Source organism: Apium graveolens, chromosome 5 (genome assembly GCF_009905375.1).
Source record: "Apium graveolens cultivar Ventura chromosome 5, ASM990537v1, whole genome shotgun sequence".
In the NCBI taxonomy this organism is placed as follows: Eukaryota; Viridiplantae; Streptophyta; class Magnoliopsida; order Apiales; family Apiaceae; genus Apium; species Apium graveolens.
In genome coordinates this window covers 131,429,957-131,448,344 of record NC_133651.1, presented here as the reverse complement: position 1 = coordinate 131,448,344, position 18,388 = coordinate 131,429,957, and the positions used below count along the sequence as shown (strand labels likewise).

At 36.8% G+C, this 18,388-nt stretch overlaps 3 protein-coding genes across 3 annotated transcripts; all 3 read right to left on the bottom strand.

Moving 5' to 3' along the window:
- Positions 1–4,982: 4,982 nt before the first annotated feature.
- On the bottom strand, positions 4,983–6,104 carry LOC141660388 (uncharacterized). The gene has a single exon (XM_074467373.1). The coding sequence runs from the start codon at positions 6,102–6,104 to the stop codon at positions 4,983–4,985; it is 1,122 nt and encodes a 373-aa protein (XP_074323474.1).
- On the bottom strand, positions 6,104–6,643 carry LOC141660387 (uncharacterized). Its single transcript, XM_074467372.1, has one exon. It carries the CDS (start codon positions 6,641–6,643, stop codon positions 6,104–6,106), a length of 540 nt encoding a protein of 179 aa, XP_074323473.1.
- A 90-nt stretch (positions 6,644–6,733) lies between these two features.
- Positions 6,734–7,381, bottom strand: LOC141660386 (uncharacterized). Its single transcript, XM_074467371.1, has one exon. The coding sequence runs from the start codon at positions 7,379–7,381 to the stop codon at positions 6,734–6,736; it is 648 nt and encodes a 215-aa protein (XP_074323472.1).
- Between the last annotated feature and the right edge of the window lie 11,007 nt (positions 7,382–18,388).

Sequence of the window (18,388 nt, the reverse complement as noted above, 5' to 3'; positions counted from 1 at the left end):
TTTCTTATGTCCCTTTCAGAACTATGATGTTGCCTTTTAAATTTGGACCTTATTCGGTTATGATAAACCCTGTTTCAATGAGTATGCACTATCGTTCTGTTTCGGTTTCACTTTTATTTCTATATCTAGAACTTTACATCACTTTTATTGCTAATGATCAAGATCTGAATGCATGTGATCACCTTAACTTCGTAACACCCTAACTTTGAAATAATTGCAATATTCACAACTGTTTTGTTGTACCTTTTATTTCAGAATCATGCCACCTAAAAAGACGAAGCAACCTAGTACTTCTACTACAACCACAATAGATCCCAATATCCTTCAAATATTGGAAACTTTGCAACAACAAACCAATGCAATAGCTCAGCAACAATAAACTTTTCAACAAAAATTCCAACAACGACAATTTTGAATCCGAAAAATTATGATCAACACCAATATCAACCAGATCCACCAGTTGCACCTCAACCAGTTGTGACTTTTAAAGCTTTTCAGAATGGGAACTCTCCAGCTTTTCATGACACCGCTGATCCAGTTGTAGCCAACACATGGATAAGAGAAATGGAAAGAGCTTTTGAGTTAGTTCAACTAGGGGAAGATCAGAAGATGATATATGCTAGTTATTTCAAACAGAGTGAAGTTATCTATTGGTAGGATTCAGTTCGAGCTTTGGAAGAAACTCAAACGATTGCATGGGAGCGATTCAAGGAACTATTTCTGGAGAAGTATTGTCCTAAGTATATGCAGAATCAAATGGAGATAAAATTTCTGGAATTGGAGCAATGAAGTATGACTGTCTTAGAATATGAGAAGAAGTTTATAAAGTTATCAAGGTTTGTGACAAAGTATGTGAATATTGAGGAAGAGAAGTCCAAAAGGTTTCAGTAGGGCCTTGAATATTGGATTCGAGATAGGGTGTCGATGTTTGAGATTGGTACTTATGCAGGAGTAGTGCAGAAGGCAGCTTTAATTGAGAGTCACGGAGTGCAATCTAGGAAGGATAGAGATAACAAGAAAAGGAAGATGTCTTTCTGCGGAGATAGATCAGGATCCGGGAATCCGCAAGACAGAGATGTGAAGAGGATTGAGTTCCACAAGGGCGGAAATTCTCAAAGGAAAGGAGAGAAAAACAGAAGGCAGGAGAACCAAGGGTGTTATTAGCATAATCAGGGCCAAGCAAGGGAGAATAGGCCGCCAAGGTTTGAATGTAAGCATTGTGGAAAGAATCATCCAGGAGTTTGCAACAAGATTAATATGACACGTTATCGGTGCAATCATAAGGGCCATTTGGCTAATGAATGTAAAGCTCATAAGACGGGAGTTACATGTTTCAAGTGTGGGAAGCCAGGACACATGGCTAGAGAGTGCAAATTGGCAGGACCAATCAGGAGTATGATGAGCGTATCAACCACCACTTCGACTGTACCCGCTGAGGTATTGGTTTTACCTCCACCATCTGAACCAGTTCTATAAGCGACCGCAAAACTTTTGACTTGAAAATGAAGGATGCAGTTCAGAATTCAGAAGTAATAGCAGGTAAGCTTTTTGTGAATAATATGGAAGCTAAGGTATTGATTTATTCGGGAGCTATGAGATCCTTTATATTTGAAACTTTCGTTGATAGACTAGGATGTGATAGAAGGACCATGAGTGAAGTAATGAACGTAGTAATTTCTAATCATGAGAAGATACTTGTAAGTCAATTCTGCCCAAAGTGTGAGATCGATATCTCCGGGCATAAGTTCCCAATTGACTTGATACTCTTCAAGTTAGGAGAATTTGATATAATATTAAGAATGGATTGTTTAGGAAAGAATAATGCTTAGATAGACTGTAGATGTGACGGCCTCAACCCAGGGGTTAGGGGCTGACGTCATCAAAATATAACAAACCAAGAATATAAACTACTGATACAACATTATTAAATAAACACGACCCCAAACCAGGATCCGATACAGGTTCAAGTATTATTTAGGTTACAACACTACAACTAATTTGTTCCACAACCCGACACTCTAACTTATTACAGCAACTCATCAGACCTCAGGGTCTGATACAAACTACTTCAGAGGAGCCGGGACCGGAGGAGGCTGACACTCTATTCTGCCCTGGTCTTCTAGACATCTGCAATATATAGATACAAAACAAGCCGCAAGGGTGAGCAATCAATTGCTCAACAGTACCACTTTATGAATAACAATTAAAACAGTGTATATTAATCAGTATATGAACATATTTCATAACTCGTTTATGAAACAAGTAAAACAGATATAAACTGGATATCAAAACTAGCATGCTCTGAAAAACAATATCATCCGTGGTGTGCTGTGTCAAAATACCGGATTCCAATTTTAGCATGCTATTTTCCTTTCCAAAACCACCATCCCATTACAGGAACCATAAATCATCTGTCCCGTTACGGGGACCACAAAACCATTTATTCTATTACGGGAACCACTAAACCAAAATCAGATATATAATTGCACGAATCATAGGGACAGCTGATCAGTCTATCCCACCACAACCTGTTCCGGAACTCAGAGACTAGCTAGGTCTCTGTCACGCCAGACTAAGTGGTTTAAATAGGGCGTGCAACAGACTTAGCCTCTTACGCAAACCCGCTGGGACGTTACGGTCTCTTACGCAACCATCCAATATCTGATCCGTTTTTATCCAGTTTTCACAATCGTTTATACCTATCTTTTTTAAATAGTTATATCACATCACACATTTCAAAACCTTTCCCATTTTAATCATAATCTAGAGATAGGCATTTTCAGATGTCACTTTTTCCCCAAAACGTCGGTTAGTAAAACATATTTAAATACGTGGAATATGTAACTTAAAACGTTCTATTCCAGTACGTAAATTAAATCAATAATTATTCATATATACTGAACTGTACAAGATTTGTTCAGGGGTACTTGCCTTGTGAAGCTTTACACTAAAACTGGCTTGACTCTAAACCGACTTCCACTACTGGGTCCTTCGACTCGAACCTACAGAATCGAAACAACCTAGGTTAGACGACCAATTATGCTTGACATATCCTCGCTAAACAATTACCCAACGTTAACGATTTCTGACTCGCACATATCCGTATCATATTATACACGTAATAATGGTACATGTAACAATAAGGGTTCGATTTATATTTATTTAGATATATACACTCGATTCGTATTTAAAAGTAATTTTTTAATAAAATTGGACAGCGACTCCTCTATTTATAGACCTACCCGTCGAAACATCAATCGACGTCAATTTCCCAAAAAATCCAATTCGCAATTCATAATCCAACACGACTCATTCCACAAATATTTATTTACTTCCAAAAATAATTTATACAAATAGTTTTTATTTATTTAAAATATTTAGGACTCAGATATCAATCATCACGGCCCACCGTCCCCTCGTAAAAGTCATCGCGGACGGCAACAAAATTTCGCAGGTAACCGATAAATTCTCGAATTTCCAACGCAAAATTCTATCGATTAATTATAAAATCATTTTCGGTACGAACAATTTAATTTTTCCGAATATAATCAATAAATCCCTGCAAGAAAAAGGAGTTTAAATAAATAAAAAATCTACAACAGTCCAATCCAACAACACAAACGGCCCAACAGAGAAGGCCCAACATAACCAAGCCCACCAGAACCAAGCCCAACCAAAACACAGCCGCGCAACATTGCACAGCGGTACCACACACGCGCCACCACGCAAAACACACACACACACTACTCACACATGCACACACTCACACACACTATAACACACACGTATATATATGTATATATATATTTAATCACAGAAGCAACAATCAAGGAACCAGAGAACCGATCGACACCAGCCGGCTGGAAACTCACCGGAGACAACGCGGCGGCGGCAGCAACAGAAACAGAGAAAGAGGGGAGAGAAAGAAACAGGAGAAGGAGAAAAGAAAAGAGGGAGAACGGGAGAGATGGAGTGAGAGAGAGACTGAGATGAGAGAGAACAAGAGATTGAGACCGAGAGAGGAAGAGAGATTGATGTTTTTAATAAAAAAAAATTGTTTCTTGATACAAGGCCACGCAACAATTGAAATGCTGAGAAATCAACACGTGTTAACCCAATTTTGAGGGTTTAACACGTATACTTTAATTCCGAATGTCCCAATTTCTGGCCCGCATTTTACAACTTAGCGAATAAATATTAATCAAATCAATAGCAAAATAATCTTAAAATTTTATAAATATCCCGAAATTAATAATATATAAATTTTGTAATTTTTAAATAAATTTTGAAACGCAACTCAAACCCGCATTTAACGATTAAACGAAACAACACGCGGGTGAAATTAATCCCGAAAATTTCCAAAATAATTTTAAAATTCTCAGAATATTAAAAACTTAAAAAATATGAGTTTCGTAATTTTTGAGAAATTCTGTAATTAAATACTGATTTTTCAATTAAATGAAATCAAAAAAATCATTTTAAGAAAAATAATTAATGAAATTTTGATTTATAAATTTTATAAAATCCCAAAAATAATTATTGAAGTTATAAAATCATAAAAATAATTTTAGAGACAATCCAAATATTTTTGAAAATAAATTTGCCATAAAACCACTTTTAAAAGTGAAACAAAAATAATATGGTTCAATAAACAATCATAAGAATAATCCACGGAACCCAACAATCACATATAAATAATAATAAATAAAACACAGAGATCCAAATCAATATACAATTCTTTATTTAATTAATTACGTAATAATTACACCCTTAAATATTATTGAAATATACGGGATGTTATATCCTTCCCCCTTCAAAAATTTTATCCCCGAAATCTTAACTAATTAAACAAGTGAGGATATTTGTCAAGCATATCTGACTTTAACTCCCAGGTACATTGGCGGAGCCAGGATCAAAATCATACGGGGACACCATAATTTTTTTAACAAAAAAAGTCTTAAAAAATTATATAATTTATACCATTACAAGTTTCCACGACGAGTTTTCATGTGTTGAAAATGTTGCATAATACATTCGTTACTAACACACTCAAACATCTCCCTTTCAATATAAATAACTAAACTATCATTCAACCATTGATCACCAATACGATTTCTTAGCTTGGTCTTCACAAACTCCATCCCAGAAAATATTCTTTCAACTGTTGCAGTAGCTACGGGCAAGATTAGTGACAAAGTCAATAAATGATAAACCAAAGGATATACCCTGTCTCTTCCTATTTCAACCATCCTTCTTGAAAGATTGTCAATACCTTTTAATTCTGAAAATTCTGCACTCGTACGCATGTCAATAATATAATTTTGTAGTTGATCATCAACCGGAGAAAAATCATTGGGATAATATCCAGCAAGTTGAATTAACTTTTCTTTCTCGAAAGCCACAAACAAATTATCCGGACATAAACATGCTATGCAAAGAAGTAAGGTAGTATTTACCTCATCAAAACGACCATTCAATTCTTGTAGCTGCATATCAATAATTGAATAAAAAAGCTCCACACGATAATGATGCAAGTTTGTAGTCTCATAAGTTTTTCTTCGCGATCTTCCCCGAGGTATGAAGACCTCATTCATGTATGGAACATCGATACTATGACTCTGACAAAAACCTGACACTTGCTCAACAAAGGAATTCCAACCATTTTCTCTCATATCTTGCAATCTGTGTTTATAAATTTTGACCAGGGAAATAGCATTTGCAATATCTTGGTCTTTCCATTGTAGAGCTTTTGACAATTCATTAGAAATTCCTAATATACTTCTCATCAAGTGCAAAGTGAATGCAACACCATATGATTGCATATTTAAAAGTATATTTGTGGCATCGAATCTTTGCTCAGAACTTGATACATCATCTATAATAATTTCAAGAACCTCAATGGTAGATGAATATAAAGTAAGCAAGTTCAGTAATGTACCGTAGTGCGAGCCCCATCGTGTATCTCCGTGACGCTTGAGATTTGTACTTTGATTTAAACCTCGACCACTTTTGATCTCTTCATTTTGTAATGCTTGAGCAATACGAGCAATTTGTTTCTCCTGTAGAATGTCAGAACGCTTAGCTGATGCCCCGACAACATTCATTATACTAGCCACGACAGAAAAAAATTCAGAAACATGAGCATGTTTTTTACTACACCAACAAGAGCTAGCTGGAGTTGATGAGCAAAGCAATGAATATAGTATGCACTAGAATTCTCCTTCAAAATAAGAGCTTTAAACCCATTAAATTTTCCCTGCATATTACTTGCACTGCCGTAGCCTTGTCCCCTCAATCTAGATATACTCAATCCATGTTTAGAAAATAATTTGTCAATTGCAGCCTTGAGTGAGATAGCAGTAGTACTTGCCACATGTTCAAGACCTAGAAACCGTTCAATTATACATCCACTTTTATCAACATAACACAATACAACCGCCATATGTTCTTTCATTGAGATGTCACGAGACTCATCGATCAAAACTGAAAATAATGAACCTCCAATATCTTTGACAATTAAATTGATAGTTTCAGTTGCAGCTGCATTTACAAAGTCTTTCTGAATCTCAGGTGATATTAGTTTAAAATTCTCTGGAGCATTTTTCAAAGTCACATCTTTGATCTCTTTTTTCAAGAGACCCATAAATTTTAGGAGTTCTAAAAAATTACCTTGATTACTTGAATCAGTAGATTCATTGTGACCACGAAAAGGTAGCCCTTTCCGTAAAAGAAATCAAATGCAATCAACTGAAGACTCCAAACGTATACGATACTCAACTTGATCTTTGCTAGACTGGATGTTGCAAAATGTAGCAATATGTTGCTTTTGGTTCATCAAAATATTGCGCTTATTCCAAGCATAACTATGAGCACTATCTGAATTACCAACATGAGCTTTAAATCTCTCTGGTTTTTTCCAATTCGAGAATCCTTTACCGGTAAATGAATCTTGCCTCCCAATAACTTCTTTGAAAAGATAACAACATAAACAAAATGCTGCATCCTTATTAATGTTATACTCCAACCAATTTAGATGATCTGCAAACCAACTCGGATTGAACCATCTATTTTTCTTTCCAAATGGTGTGAGTGGGAAAATATGGTTTCTTGGTTGACATGGGCCTTTAAGAATGTATCTTTTGCGCACTTCATCGTGATCACTTGGGGGATAATCACTAATTGTTTTTCGTAGTCCAGGGTCACTTTCAAGTGATGATAAATTAATTATCTGAGTCTGACTATCCTTGTTCATGCTTTCGACATTACTGCTTGAATTCTTCTTTTTCTTAGCAGCAGGATCTTTTTGAGACTGCTCCTCTGTTTGGGGAACAACTAAATCCACACTTCTTTTATAATATCTTTCCATTCCTGTTTCAGTCATTGATATAAATAAATATCAAATTAATATCTGTAGATAAATATAATTAGTTAACAAGTTATAATTAATAATTCACAATCTACAGACTCAACAAAATAAGCCCCAGCTAAATCTCTAATTTTGTATTCCCAATTTTCAATATAAAAACCCTAAATTGTTATCTAGTCAATTAAAAAGTAAAAAATCAAATTAGGGTTGATAAAATACCTAATTAATATTGAATAGATGATGATTTGAGATTTGCAGTTGTGGTCCTGCAGAGATGAGAGACTCAGCGTGCGTGGAGCGGTGGAGGTGAAGTCGCCGAGAATATAAAACAAAAAAGAAGAAGGGTGTAAAGTAATACAGGGGTTTGGGATTTGGGGCACCTTTCACTAATATATGTGGGACCCACAAAAAAATATTTTTTTAAAAAAAACTCATGGGGCACGTGTCCCCAGGTGTCCTCACGTGGAACCGCCATTGCCCAGGTAGACTCTTCTACCCTAGGGTTTCTCCATAGTACTTTAACTATAGGAATATATTTATTTCTAAGTACACGCTCCTTACGGTCTAATATCTGGATTGGCCGTTCCACATAGGACAAATCTGATTGAAGCTCGATCGGTTCATACTCGATTACTTGATTCGAATCAGGGATATACGGCTTCAACATGGATACGTGGAACACATTATGAATATGCTGCAACTGTGGCGGTAACGCTATCTCGTAAGCAACCTTTCATATTGCTTCAAAACTTCAAATGGCCCTATATATATGAGGCTAAGTTTACCTTTCTATCCAAATTGAACTAACCCTTTCCATGGTGATACCTTCAGTAATACCAGTGACCCTATCTCAAAATTCATATCCTTCCGATGTAAATCTGTATTCTTCCTTTGTCTCTCTTGGGCGGCTTCCAATCTTTTTTGAATCAATGCCACTGCATCTCTAGTCTGTTGCACTAGCTCAGGTGCTAACACTTTCTTTTCTCCTACTTCATCCCAATACAATGGTGATCTATACTTACATCCATATAAGGCTTCATAGGGTGGCATTCCAATGATAGCATGATAGCTGTTGTTATAAGAAAACTCAATCAATGGTAGATGATCATCCCAGTTTCCCTTGAAATCCAAAGAACACACCCTTAGCATATCTTCTATGGTTTGAATCGTTCGCTCACTTTGGCCATCTGTCTGAGGATCATAAGCAGTGCTCATGTTTAACTTAGTTCCCAAAAATTCTTGAAACTTGGTCCAAAATCTTGAGTTGAATCTTGGGTCTCGATCTGATATAATAGACACGGGAACTCCATGCTTGGTTACTATTTCATCCAAATATATTTTAACCAACTTTTCCAAAAAATACCTCTCATTGATAAGGAGGAAATGTGCTGACTTGGTCAATCTGTCGATGATTACCCAAATAACGTCATGATTCAACTTTTTCTTTGGCAATCCTACCACGAAATCCATTGCAATCTCTTCCCATTTCCATTGTGGAATCTCCAAGGGTTGCAACAATCCACTTGGTCTTTGATGTTCTACCTTTACTGTCTAACATATATGGCACTTGCTGACCCAATATGCAATCTCCTTTTTCATTCCTGGCCACCAGAAGTTCTTCTGTAAGTCTTGGTACATTTTGGTACTTCTCAGGTGGATAGAGAATCTAGAATTATGAGCTTCTCGTAGGATCTCATTCTTCAATTCAGTCACATTAGGGATCTATATTCTTGAAGAAACCTGAATGTACCTTTGTTATCCCTTTGAGTACAAACTTCTTCTCCCTTCAAATTATCCAATCCTTTGTTCATAACTTCCTCTTGTCACCTTCTTATTCTTTCCATCAATTCTGGCTAAAAATTGATTTCAAATAAATGCTCTTTGTTACTTTATGGAACTCGAACTTCGATCACCATCTTTTCTAATTCTCTTGCAAGTCCTTCAGAAACTTTGATCTCCTTTAATCTTTCCTTCCTGCTTAAGGCATCTGTTACTGTTATTCCCAAGGAACTAACAATGAGATTTACAGAAGGGGGGTTGAATGTAAATCTCAAAACATTTTCAAGTTTTGAGCAGTTTCAAAAGCTAAGTGTATGATGAATAGATGTGTGTGAATTACTTTGAGCAGGTGCAGACAGATGTATATTCAAGACACAAATGTAAAGAACACAAAGGCTTTAAAAACTTTTCTGTTGGATTTGTTGTTCCACCATAGATGTGTATTTTAGAAAATCTGTGATACAAAAGAATTGATCACAGCTGCTTCCTAGTACAAACTAGATGATTTTCTCTCTATGTTTTTTTAAACAGCTCTGGAAAATTCACATCTAATTACTAGCTGCAACTTTGTTTTTATATCGCCAAATTTACAAGTGAAGACAAAGATAAAATACAATTAAAAATAGTTTTTCACATGTTTCTTCTTCATTTCTCTATCCAATGCAATCTAAGATAATCTATGAATCTTTGAATACTTCCTTGTTTGCACCAGAATGGAAATACTGCTTTTTCTTGATTCTTCCAAGAGGCTACCACATTCCAATTGTCTCTGTCAACCCATGTGCCTCTGTCAACTTATGAATTGTACTGCTATTGAACTGAGCATCCGTTGAAGCTTTCATCCGTTGATGGCTTTATCCATTGATGCTTTAGCAGTTGAAGCTTTATCCGTTGATGCACTCATCCGTTGGTGGATGGTATCCGTTGAAGCTTTAGAGACATCCGTTGAAGCTTTGTTTCTAATCCGTTGAAGGCCTTTAATCTATCAGTTGATACTACTTCATTTATACAAAATTACAAGGCATGAAATATTTACAATTGGCCCTCCTATTTGCATATCCACTAGTAGTCAACATGACTTATAATTTCCCACAACTTCTAAGAATTATAACTTAAATGCAGAGACTGAAATGTGCTACAATACTAAACTTATTTCTAAGTAAAGCTACTCCATCATTGGATAGCCAAGATGGTCTTATCCGTTGAGGCTACAAACACTGGATTTCTACTTATGTGTTTTGTTTAACTTATCATCAAACTAATACACATATTCCTAACAATCTCCCCCTATTTATGTCTACTAGAATTATAGGCATAAATTCAGGGTTAACTTGATGATAACAAAACACTTAACAAATATATGAGTTGAAATCAAGTAGAAATTCAAAAGTGCTGCAAAAGTGTATGTACTGAGATAGAATTGAGGATTTACAGTGTTTCCAAGGGTGCTCCTTTAGTTTGAGCAAATCATTTTCTTTTCCTATGTTCCCTTGTTTTCTTCCCTAGCCTCCTGTCATTTTCCTCTACTTGGAGTTGGAGTTGTCTGTAGAATTCAGCTTCATCTTCTTCACTGATATCCAATTTAGATTGCATGTCCTTGAGAGTTTCATTACTGGCAATTTTAAGCTGGTCTTCAAGTCTGAAAAATCTTCTGACTCCTTTATTGTCTCTGAACTCCATCAACCAATGAGGTGATTTATGAATTGTGATTCCATGTTCAGGGATGAGTAATGTTCTAGGCAAGGAATTTGACTCCCACTAATTCTTCCTTATGCTGGCAATCTTGTTGAGAATCTCAGTTTTGGCTATCCTGGTAAAGCCAGTATCCCTTTTGATAGCTGAGTAGACTCTAATCAAGGTAAAATAGCCCTCACTTAGAATTCTTTGAAGAGGTCAAGTCCTTTCCATATTTCCTTTATATTTGAACACTAGCCTTTCTGGTAGCTGTCTATAGGCATTTATTCCCCTTACTTCCTCCAGCTCACCCAGAAAGAGTTCAATATCTGTATGTTCTTTTATGTCACAAATGTGAACATAATCATCCTTTGAGGCTTGTGGCTTAGGCTTAGGTTTATATTTCTGAGTGAATTTACTTGAGGTTAGGGGAGGTGTTGATTTGGATTTTCTTTTCAGTTTCTTTGGTGGTGGAGAAGTAGTTAGGAAGGTAGGAAATTTGATGGTGTCCCAATGAATAGGTTCCTCTTTAGGGATGATTGTTTCACCCCGAATATTTATACTGGGATCAACCACAACAGGTTCAGGAATAGAGGGTAGTGGTTTAGATTTTGATTGGGCTTCCTCAGTGTCATCTTCACTCTTCCTTTTTGCCTTGACCTTCTTTCTATTCCCTTTCTGCCATTCCTTTCTTTCCTCACTTCTTTCCTCCACACTCTCACCAACCATATTCCCCATATCCACATTTATGCTTTCAGTCTTGTCTCCTTCACTCTTGTCTTCAATCTTCTTCTTTTCTTCAATTTGACTTGACTTTAGCTATTTTTCAAGCTTGGCTCGTGCTCTTTTGTCAGCCTTTAGCTTTTTAGCTTCTTCCTTTAGCCTTTTGGTCTCTTCCCTCTTGGCTATTGAGAATTTGGGATGTCCTTGCATCACACAGATGCTCTTTCCCTCTCTATAGATGATAGCCATATTTATTCTTTCCGCTACGTCCTTGGTCTCTTTGTGCTTTATGATGTTACCATCCAAAACTTTGTCTTCATTAGGCATTGGAAGAGGAAAATCCACTTCTTTTAGTTGAGCAAAGCTTAGAGGGTTCTTTGTAGAGTCCTTGTTGAATCTAGTGGTTGGCTTGAGTACCATGGGCTTCAGGTTCCTGAAAGAAGTTTCTCCAACCTTATTCCTCCTTACTGGCTTGTGCTCCATTGTGATTGGCTCAACTTTTGTGCTATATTTCACAGATAAGGATTTTGTAGTTGTAGAACCAAACACTTGTTACATCCTTTCATCATTTTTTCTCCTTTGCTCTTTCACCTTCATCTCAGCTGCTAGCTGGATTAGATCAATTCCATAAAGCTTTCCTTTGATTTGAAGTGTTGGAGAAGTAGTGATGGTTGGAACTAGCACTTTTGATATTTGTATATGTGTAGATGGCTCCCCTTCCCCTTCCCTTTTATTCTCCCCCTTTTTGTTATCATCAAGGAAAGGGGTCAAGCTCTGTGCTTTAGCCAGTTGCATTAGAAGACTAGTCTGAGACTTTTGATTGTGAAGAATGGTGACCACAGAGTTTTCAATAGCTTGAACTCTTTCCTCCAATTTGTCCATCTTCTTTTTAGCATCTGACTCTCTTCTCAGTCTCAGTAATAGTTCCTGCATGGTACCAAAGGGCATGATTGAATCCAGCTTCTCAGAATTGTAGGACTTCAAATAAGCTATATCCTTCTTGAGTTCATCCACACTTAGATTCTATCTTAATTGTTATAGCTTCTTGAGATGTAGAGAATCTAGGTGGGCTTGAAGAATAGCCTTGGTACCAGCATTTGAAGTTTCTAGAATGGCCGTTTGGATAGACATGACTTGTTTGACTAAGGATACATTGAAATGCCCTGGTGTAGATTCCTTTGTCAATGCCCATTCAGGTAACTCTGGAATAGAACTTGGGCCTTCAGCTCCCCCTAAGTTCATGCTTCCATCAAAAGAATCAGAGTCATCATCATTAGAATTTACTCCAAATTCTTCAAATGGCTCACCAGCTATAGAAGGCATCCTATTGACAGCAGCTTTATCCTTTTGTAGAGATTCTGAAGTATGTACTAGATTTAAAGTCTTTTTTGTCTCCTCGTTGCCCTGAATAGCCAACAGTTGATAGGCTAACACAGGATAAGTAAAAGTGTCAACATCCAAGGAAATGTTATCAATTACAGCTTTGTAATGTTGCTGGAATTGTCTTTCCTTTTCAGCATCATCCACAATCATTGACTCACTAGCAATGGTTGGATCCACCCTTATACCTCATGTACCTACTTTTCTCTCAATTTCTCTCTTTTCTTGCATCAGGGGCTCCCCCTAGCTCACACTCCTCACACCCTCACCTTCACCTACTAAGGTGGTACTCCTATCACTTTCTTTTGCCATGCTGGAAGAAATAGCATGCATATGTGGACTCTCAAGCTCTCCTTTTGCCTGGGAGCAACCCAGCCTCTCACTCAAGTTTTCACTCCCTTCCCTCAATCCTAGAAGTGATTGTACAGTAACCATGTCTTCTACACTTGGAATTAATTAAGTTGTTTGTGTAGAGACCATCAACGGATAAGGAATATCTGTTGAAGTTGAAATTGATTGTATCAACAAATAATTGTTGTTAAGCTTATCCGTTGAAGAACAACCACTTGTCAACGGATGAGGAATATCTGTTGAAGAAGGAAAAGAAGTAGAAATTGAGAGTGAAGAGTGACATAATTGTTGAATCTGTGTGGATTGATTTTAATTTAGTTGACACAGATTCTTCAACTAAGTCTGAAAGAATTGGCTAATGATCCAAAAAATCATCTAAAAGATGATGATCACCAGTATTTGAGTGGGGCTCCTCCCTGAGTTGTAAAGAGGGAGAATCAGGAATTGTTGTGAATATCATGTCCACATCCAGAGATGGTGATGGAGAATTTGGTGATTGATGTGTGTCAATTTTGAGAGAATGGGGTTGTGACTCCACATTTGTTGGAGTCACATCAAGCTGAATATGAGAAGGCATAGATACAGGTGGTTGTATCTGTGCAGTGTGTGCACCCTGTGTGGAAACTAGGGTTTTGACCTTCTTTCTTCTTGTGAAGGCTTTTACAGGTGAGTGTGTGGCTTCAGTGTCCCTCCCTCTTTTCTTCTGTGTCCCTGGTTGAGGACTATTTTCAATAGCTGCACCCTTTTGGGAGGATGCAACTAGGGATGAGTTTGAATCTTTTTTAACCACCACAGTCTTTTGAGAAACTGTGGCTTGGCTGGCTTGGGTACCACTCACCTCTCCTACCTTATTCTGGGGGTTTTCTTGATGTTCACCCCTCCCCTCACCACTAACACCCTCTACACTCCCCTCAAGGTTCATGGTAGGTGTTACAACTGTTGTCTTTTGAGAGACAACAGAGGTGGCTTTCTTTGACTTGGGTTTTGAAACTTTAGGTTTGGTGGCCTTGGTAGGAATCTGTTGGGGCATTGACATAGATCCCATGGCCACACTTGAAGGCAAAGAAGTGATGGGGTTGGAAGAAGTAAGAGTTGAAGAAGTATTTACCTCACTTACCTGAGGTGCATTCATGATTGGTAAGTATACCAATGGCACCTGACTGTTGAGGTTAATTCTCAAAAGGTCTGCAAGGACCCTCTTCTCTTGTGCCCAGCATTTGAGTTTATTACTCTCATTAGTTATGACCAAACCTTCAGCAACATGGTTAGCCAATAATATAAAGAATCTAGCATTGTAGATGTTATGAGGTCTATTAGCCTTGTTACCTTACCTAGTACCCAATTCTAGCATAACATAATTGCTAAAATTAAAGTACCTATCAGAAACCAGCATATAGAGCATATTAACAAGAGATGAAGTTATTGCATCAAAATTACTAATTTTCCCAGAGAAAACCTTGATAAAGGCATCACCAAGAAAACTCTATTCTTTCCTAAGGCCTTTTCTCTTAATACTGCATAGACTAGTAGAATCAAGGGAATAGCCTATGGAATCTAATATGCTAGATACATCATTATCAGTGTGTGGTATCATGGCATTGTTTTCAGGTAATTTAAAACAAGACTGTATATCATCACAGTTAATACAGTAATCCTTACCTTTGAGAGAGAAAGAGATGGTCATATCAGTGGGGTTGAACTCTGCAGTGGTCCACATTTCCTCCACTACCTCACAGTAAATCATTGGGGCTTCCAGCATTGCATAGCTTAGTTTACAGTTTTTGATGAAGTCCATCATCTTGTGATAATCTGAGTGGGCTTCATTCTTTTCCACCAAAGCTACGAAATTATTTTTTTCATAGACAACCCCAGATTGGGACATTAACTTTACAATTGGTGCCATTGTTGTGAGTAAAAGTTGCAGAGAAAGGTTGAGAGTTTTGGGAGAGAAAGAGAGTAAAAGCTTTTGAAAATTACAAGAAAGCGTAAAGTGAAAATAAGAATTCAAAGGGGCTTTTATACTTTCTCAAACTAAAATATAAAGAGAATGATTAAACAATAGTTTTAAGTGAATTACAGTCGTTTGAGAATAAAAGAAAAACTGTATGTATTCTAAAAACTGCCTTTAATACATACAACTGTGTATATATATATGTATCAACGGTTAAGTAATAGAATCAACGGTTGTGACTCACTCAAAACGACTGATGTGACACTTCAATGGATAAGGTAAACAGTTATCCGTTGAAGATTAACACAGTTTTATCCGTTGAAGGATATAATTACCAGAAATGTATTTGTCTTTCAACGGATAATGGACATCCGTTGACAGAATAATTTTGGCTTCCAACGGATAGGGAATATCCATTGACAAAATAAACTTTACTTAAAACCAACTTGTTCTTGTAACAAATTCATTTCAGGCTACAAAACAAATACAATTAGAACATGAATTTAAGAATAATTAAGCATACCTAGCTCACTTACTAATCTTGTGAATGTTGATTCATCAAGTGGCTTGGTAAATATGTCTGCAATCTGTTTTTCACTTGGAACAAAATGAAGTTCCACTGTACCATTCATCACATGTTCCCTTATGAAGTGGTACTTGATGTCAATGTGCTTGGTTCTTGAATGATGCACTGGATTTTCAGTAATGGCAATGGCACTTGTGTTGTCACAGAATATTGGAATTTTGTCAACATTTAGCCCATAGTCAAATACTTGATTCCTCATCCATAATATCTATGCACAGCAACTACCAGCAGCAATGTACTCAGCTTCAGCTGTTGATGTAGAAACAGAATTTTGCTTCTTACTGAACCATGACACAAGCTTATTCCCTAGAAATTGACAGGTGCCAGTTGTACTTTTCCTATCTATTTTACAACCTGTATAATCTGCGTCTGAGTAGCCAATTAGATCAAAACCAGACTCTCTAGGGTACAAAACTAAGTGAGATTCTTTAGGATCAGCTTTAAATCTAGCACAAAGTCATGTAGAAAACATTATATCAGGTCTACTGGCAGTTAAATATAGAAGTGAACCAACCATGCCTCTATAGCTTGTAATGTCCACAGACTTTTCAGCCTTGTTTAATTCTAGTTTAGTGGCAGGGGCCATGGGAGTTTTTGCAGATGAACATTCCATTAAGTCAAACTTCTTTAAAAGATCATAAATATATTTAGTTTGACTAATGAAAATTCCACCACTAACTTGTTTAACTTGTAAACCAAGAAAATAAGTTAGCTCTCCCATCATGCTCATTTCATATTAACTTTGCATTAACTTAGCAAACTTTTTATAAAGTTTATCATCTCTAGAACCAAATATAATATCATCTACATAAATTTGAACAAGTATTGTAAAGCCATTAACATTTCTAAAGAAAAGAGTTTTGTCAATAGTACCTCTTGTGAAGTAAATATCTAGGAGAAATTTTGACAAAGTCTCGTACCAGGCTCTAGGTGCTTGCTTTAGTCCATAGAGTGCTTTCAACAGATAATACACATGGTTTGGAAAATTTGGATCTTCAAATCTTGGAGGTTGGCTCACATAAACTTCTTCCTCCAATTCTACATTCAGAAAGGCACTCTTGACATCCATTTGATAGACTTTGAAATTGGCATGGGCTGCATAGGCTAGAAAAATTCTGATGGCTTCAAGTCTTGCAATAGGAGCAAATGTCTCATCAAAATCTATTCCCTCTTGTTGAGAGGATCCCTTGGCAACCAATCTAGCTTTATTCCTTATGACAATGCCATTTTCATTCATCTTGTTTCTGAATACCCATTTTGTGTCAATAGAACTTTTGTTTTTTGGCTTGGGTGCCAGCTTCCATACTTTGTTCCTCTCAAATTGGTTTAGCTCCTCTTGCATTGCTAAAATCCAATCTGGATCCAATAGAGCTTCTTCCACTCTCTTAGGTTCCTCCTGTGATAGAAAACTACTGTATAGACATTCATCTTGAGTAGCCCTTCTAGTTTGCACCTTAGATGTTGCATCACCAATGATCAGTTGAAAATGATGATTCTTGCTCCATTTCCTTTGAGGTGGTAGATTAGCTCTAGATGAGGTTGCCTCAGTATTGTCATGATGTGAGATAGAGTGTTGATTGGTTGAAACTCCCCCTGTGTTATTGGTCCTTTGTAAAGAACTGGGAGTTCTATCAACTGATGATGTAAATTGATTATCCGTTGATGAACTATGATCAACGGATGCTCCATTATGTACTTCAACGGATGATGCATTTTCTCTTTCAACGGATGCTGCATTACTTCTGTCAACGGATGCTGAATTATGACTTTCAACTGATGCAACATTTTGTGCATTATCCAAAGGCAGAATTTGAATCCTTTTTGATGTGTCTTCTCCATCATTCTCATCTTCACTATCATCACAATATATCTCAATATTGTCAAATTTGAGTCCTTCATGATGTCCCTCATCTGTTAGTCCATCAATCTTTTTATCATCAAACACAACATACACAGATTCCATAACAATGTTGGTTCTTAGATTGTAGATCCTATATGATTTTCCAGCAGAATAACCAACAAATATCCCTTCATCAGCCTTTGCATCAAACTTGCCTTTGTGATCAGGTTGGTTCCTTAGAATGTAGCATTTGCAACCAAAGACATGAAGGAAGTTTAAGGTTGGTTTTCTTCTCTTGAACAATTGATAGGGAGTCATGCCTTTTGCCTGATTTATCAGAGAAATATTCTGAGTTTAACATGCACAGTTAAAAGCCTCAGCCCAAAAATATGTTGGGAGTTTTGACTCTTCAAGCATTGTTCTTGCAGCTTCAATTAGTGATTTGTTCTTCCTTTCCACCACACCATTCTGTTGTGGAGTCCTGGGAGCTGAGAACTCATGCATGATCCTATTTTCTTCACTGAACATCCTCATGGTAGAATTCCTGAACTCAGTTCCATTGTCACTCCTGATATTCCTCACTTTGAAATCTGGATGGTTGTTGACTTGCTTGATATGATTGATAATGATTTCACTAGCTTCATCCTTTGATCCAAGAAAATAGGTCCATAAAAACTTTGAGAAATCATCTACAATCACTAGGCAATATCTTTTCCTTGAAATTGACAATACATTGAC

What these genes read in the sequence shown, in the direction of transcription:
- LOC141660386 (XM_074467371.1), bottom strand. Translation starts at nt 7,381, where the DNA reads ATGACTGAAACAGGAATGGAAAGATATTATAAAAGAAGTGTGGATTTA.
- LOC141660387 (XM_074467372.1), bottom strand. Translation starts at nt 6,643, where the DNA reads ATGGGTCTCTTGAAAAAAGAGATCAAAGATGTGACTTTGAAAAATGCT.
- LOC141660388 (XM_074467373.1), bottom strand. Translation starts at nt 6,104, where the DNA reads ATGAATGTTGTCGGGGCATCAGCTAAGCGTTCTGACATTCTACAGGAG.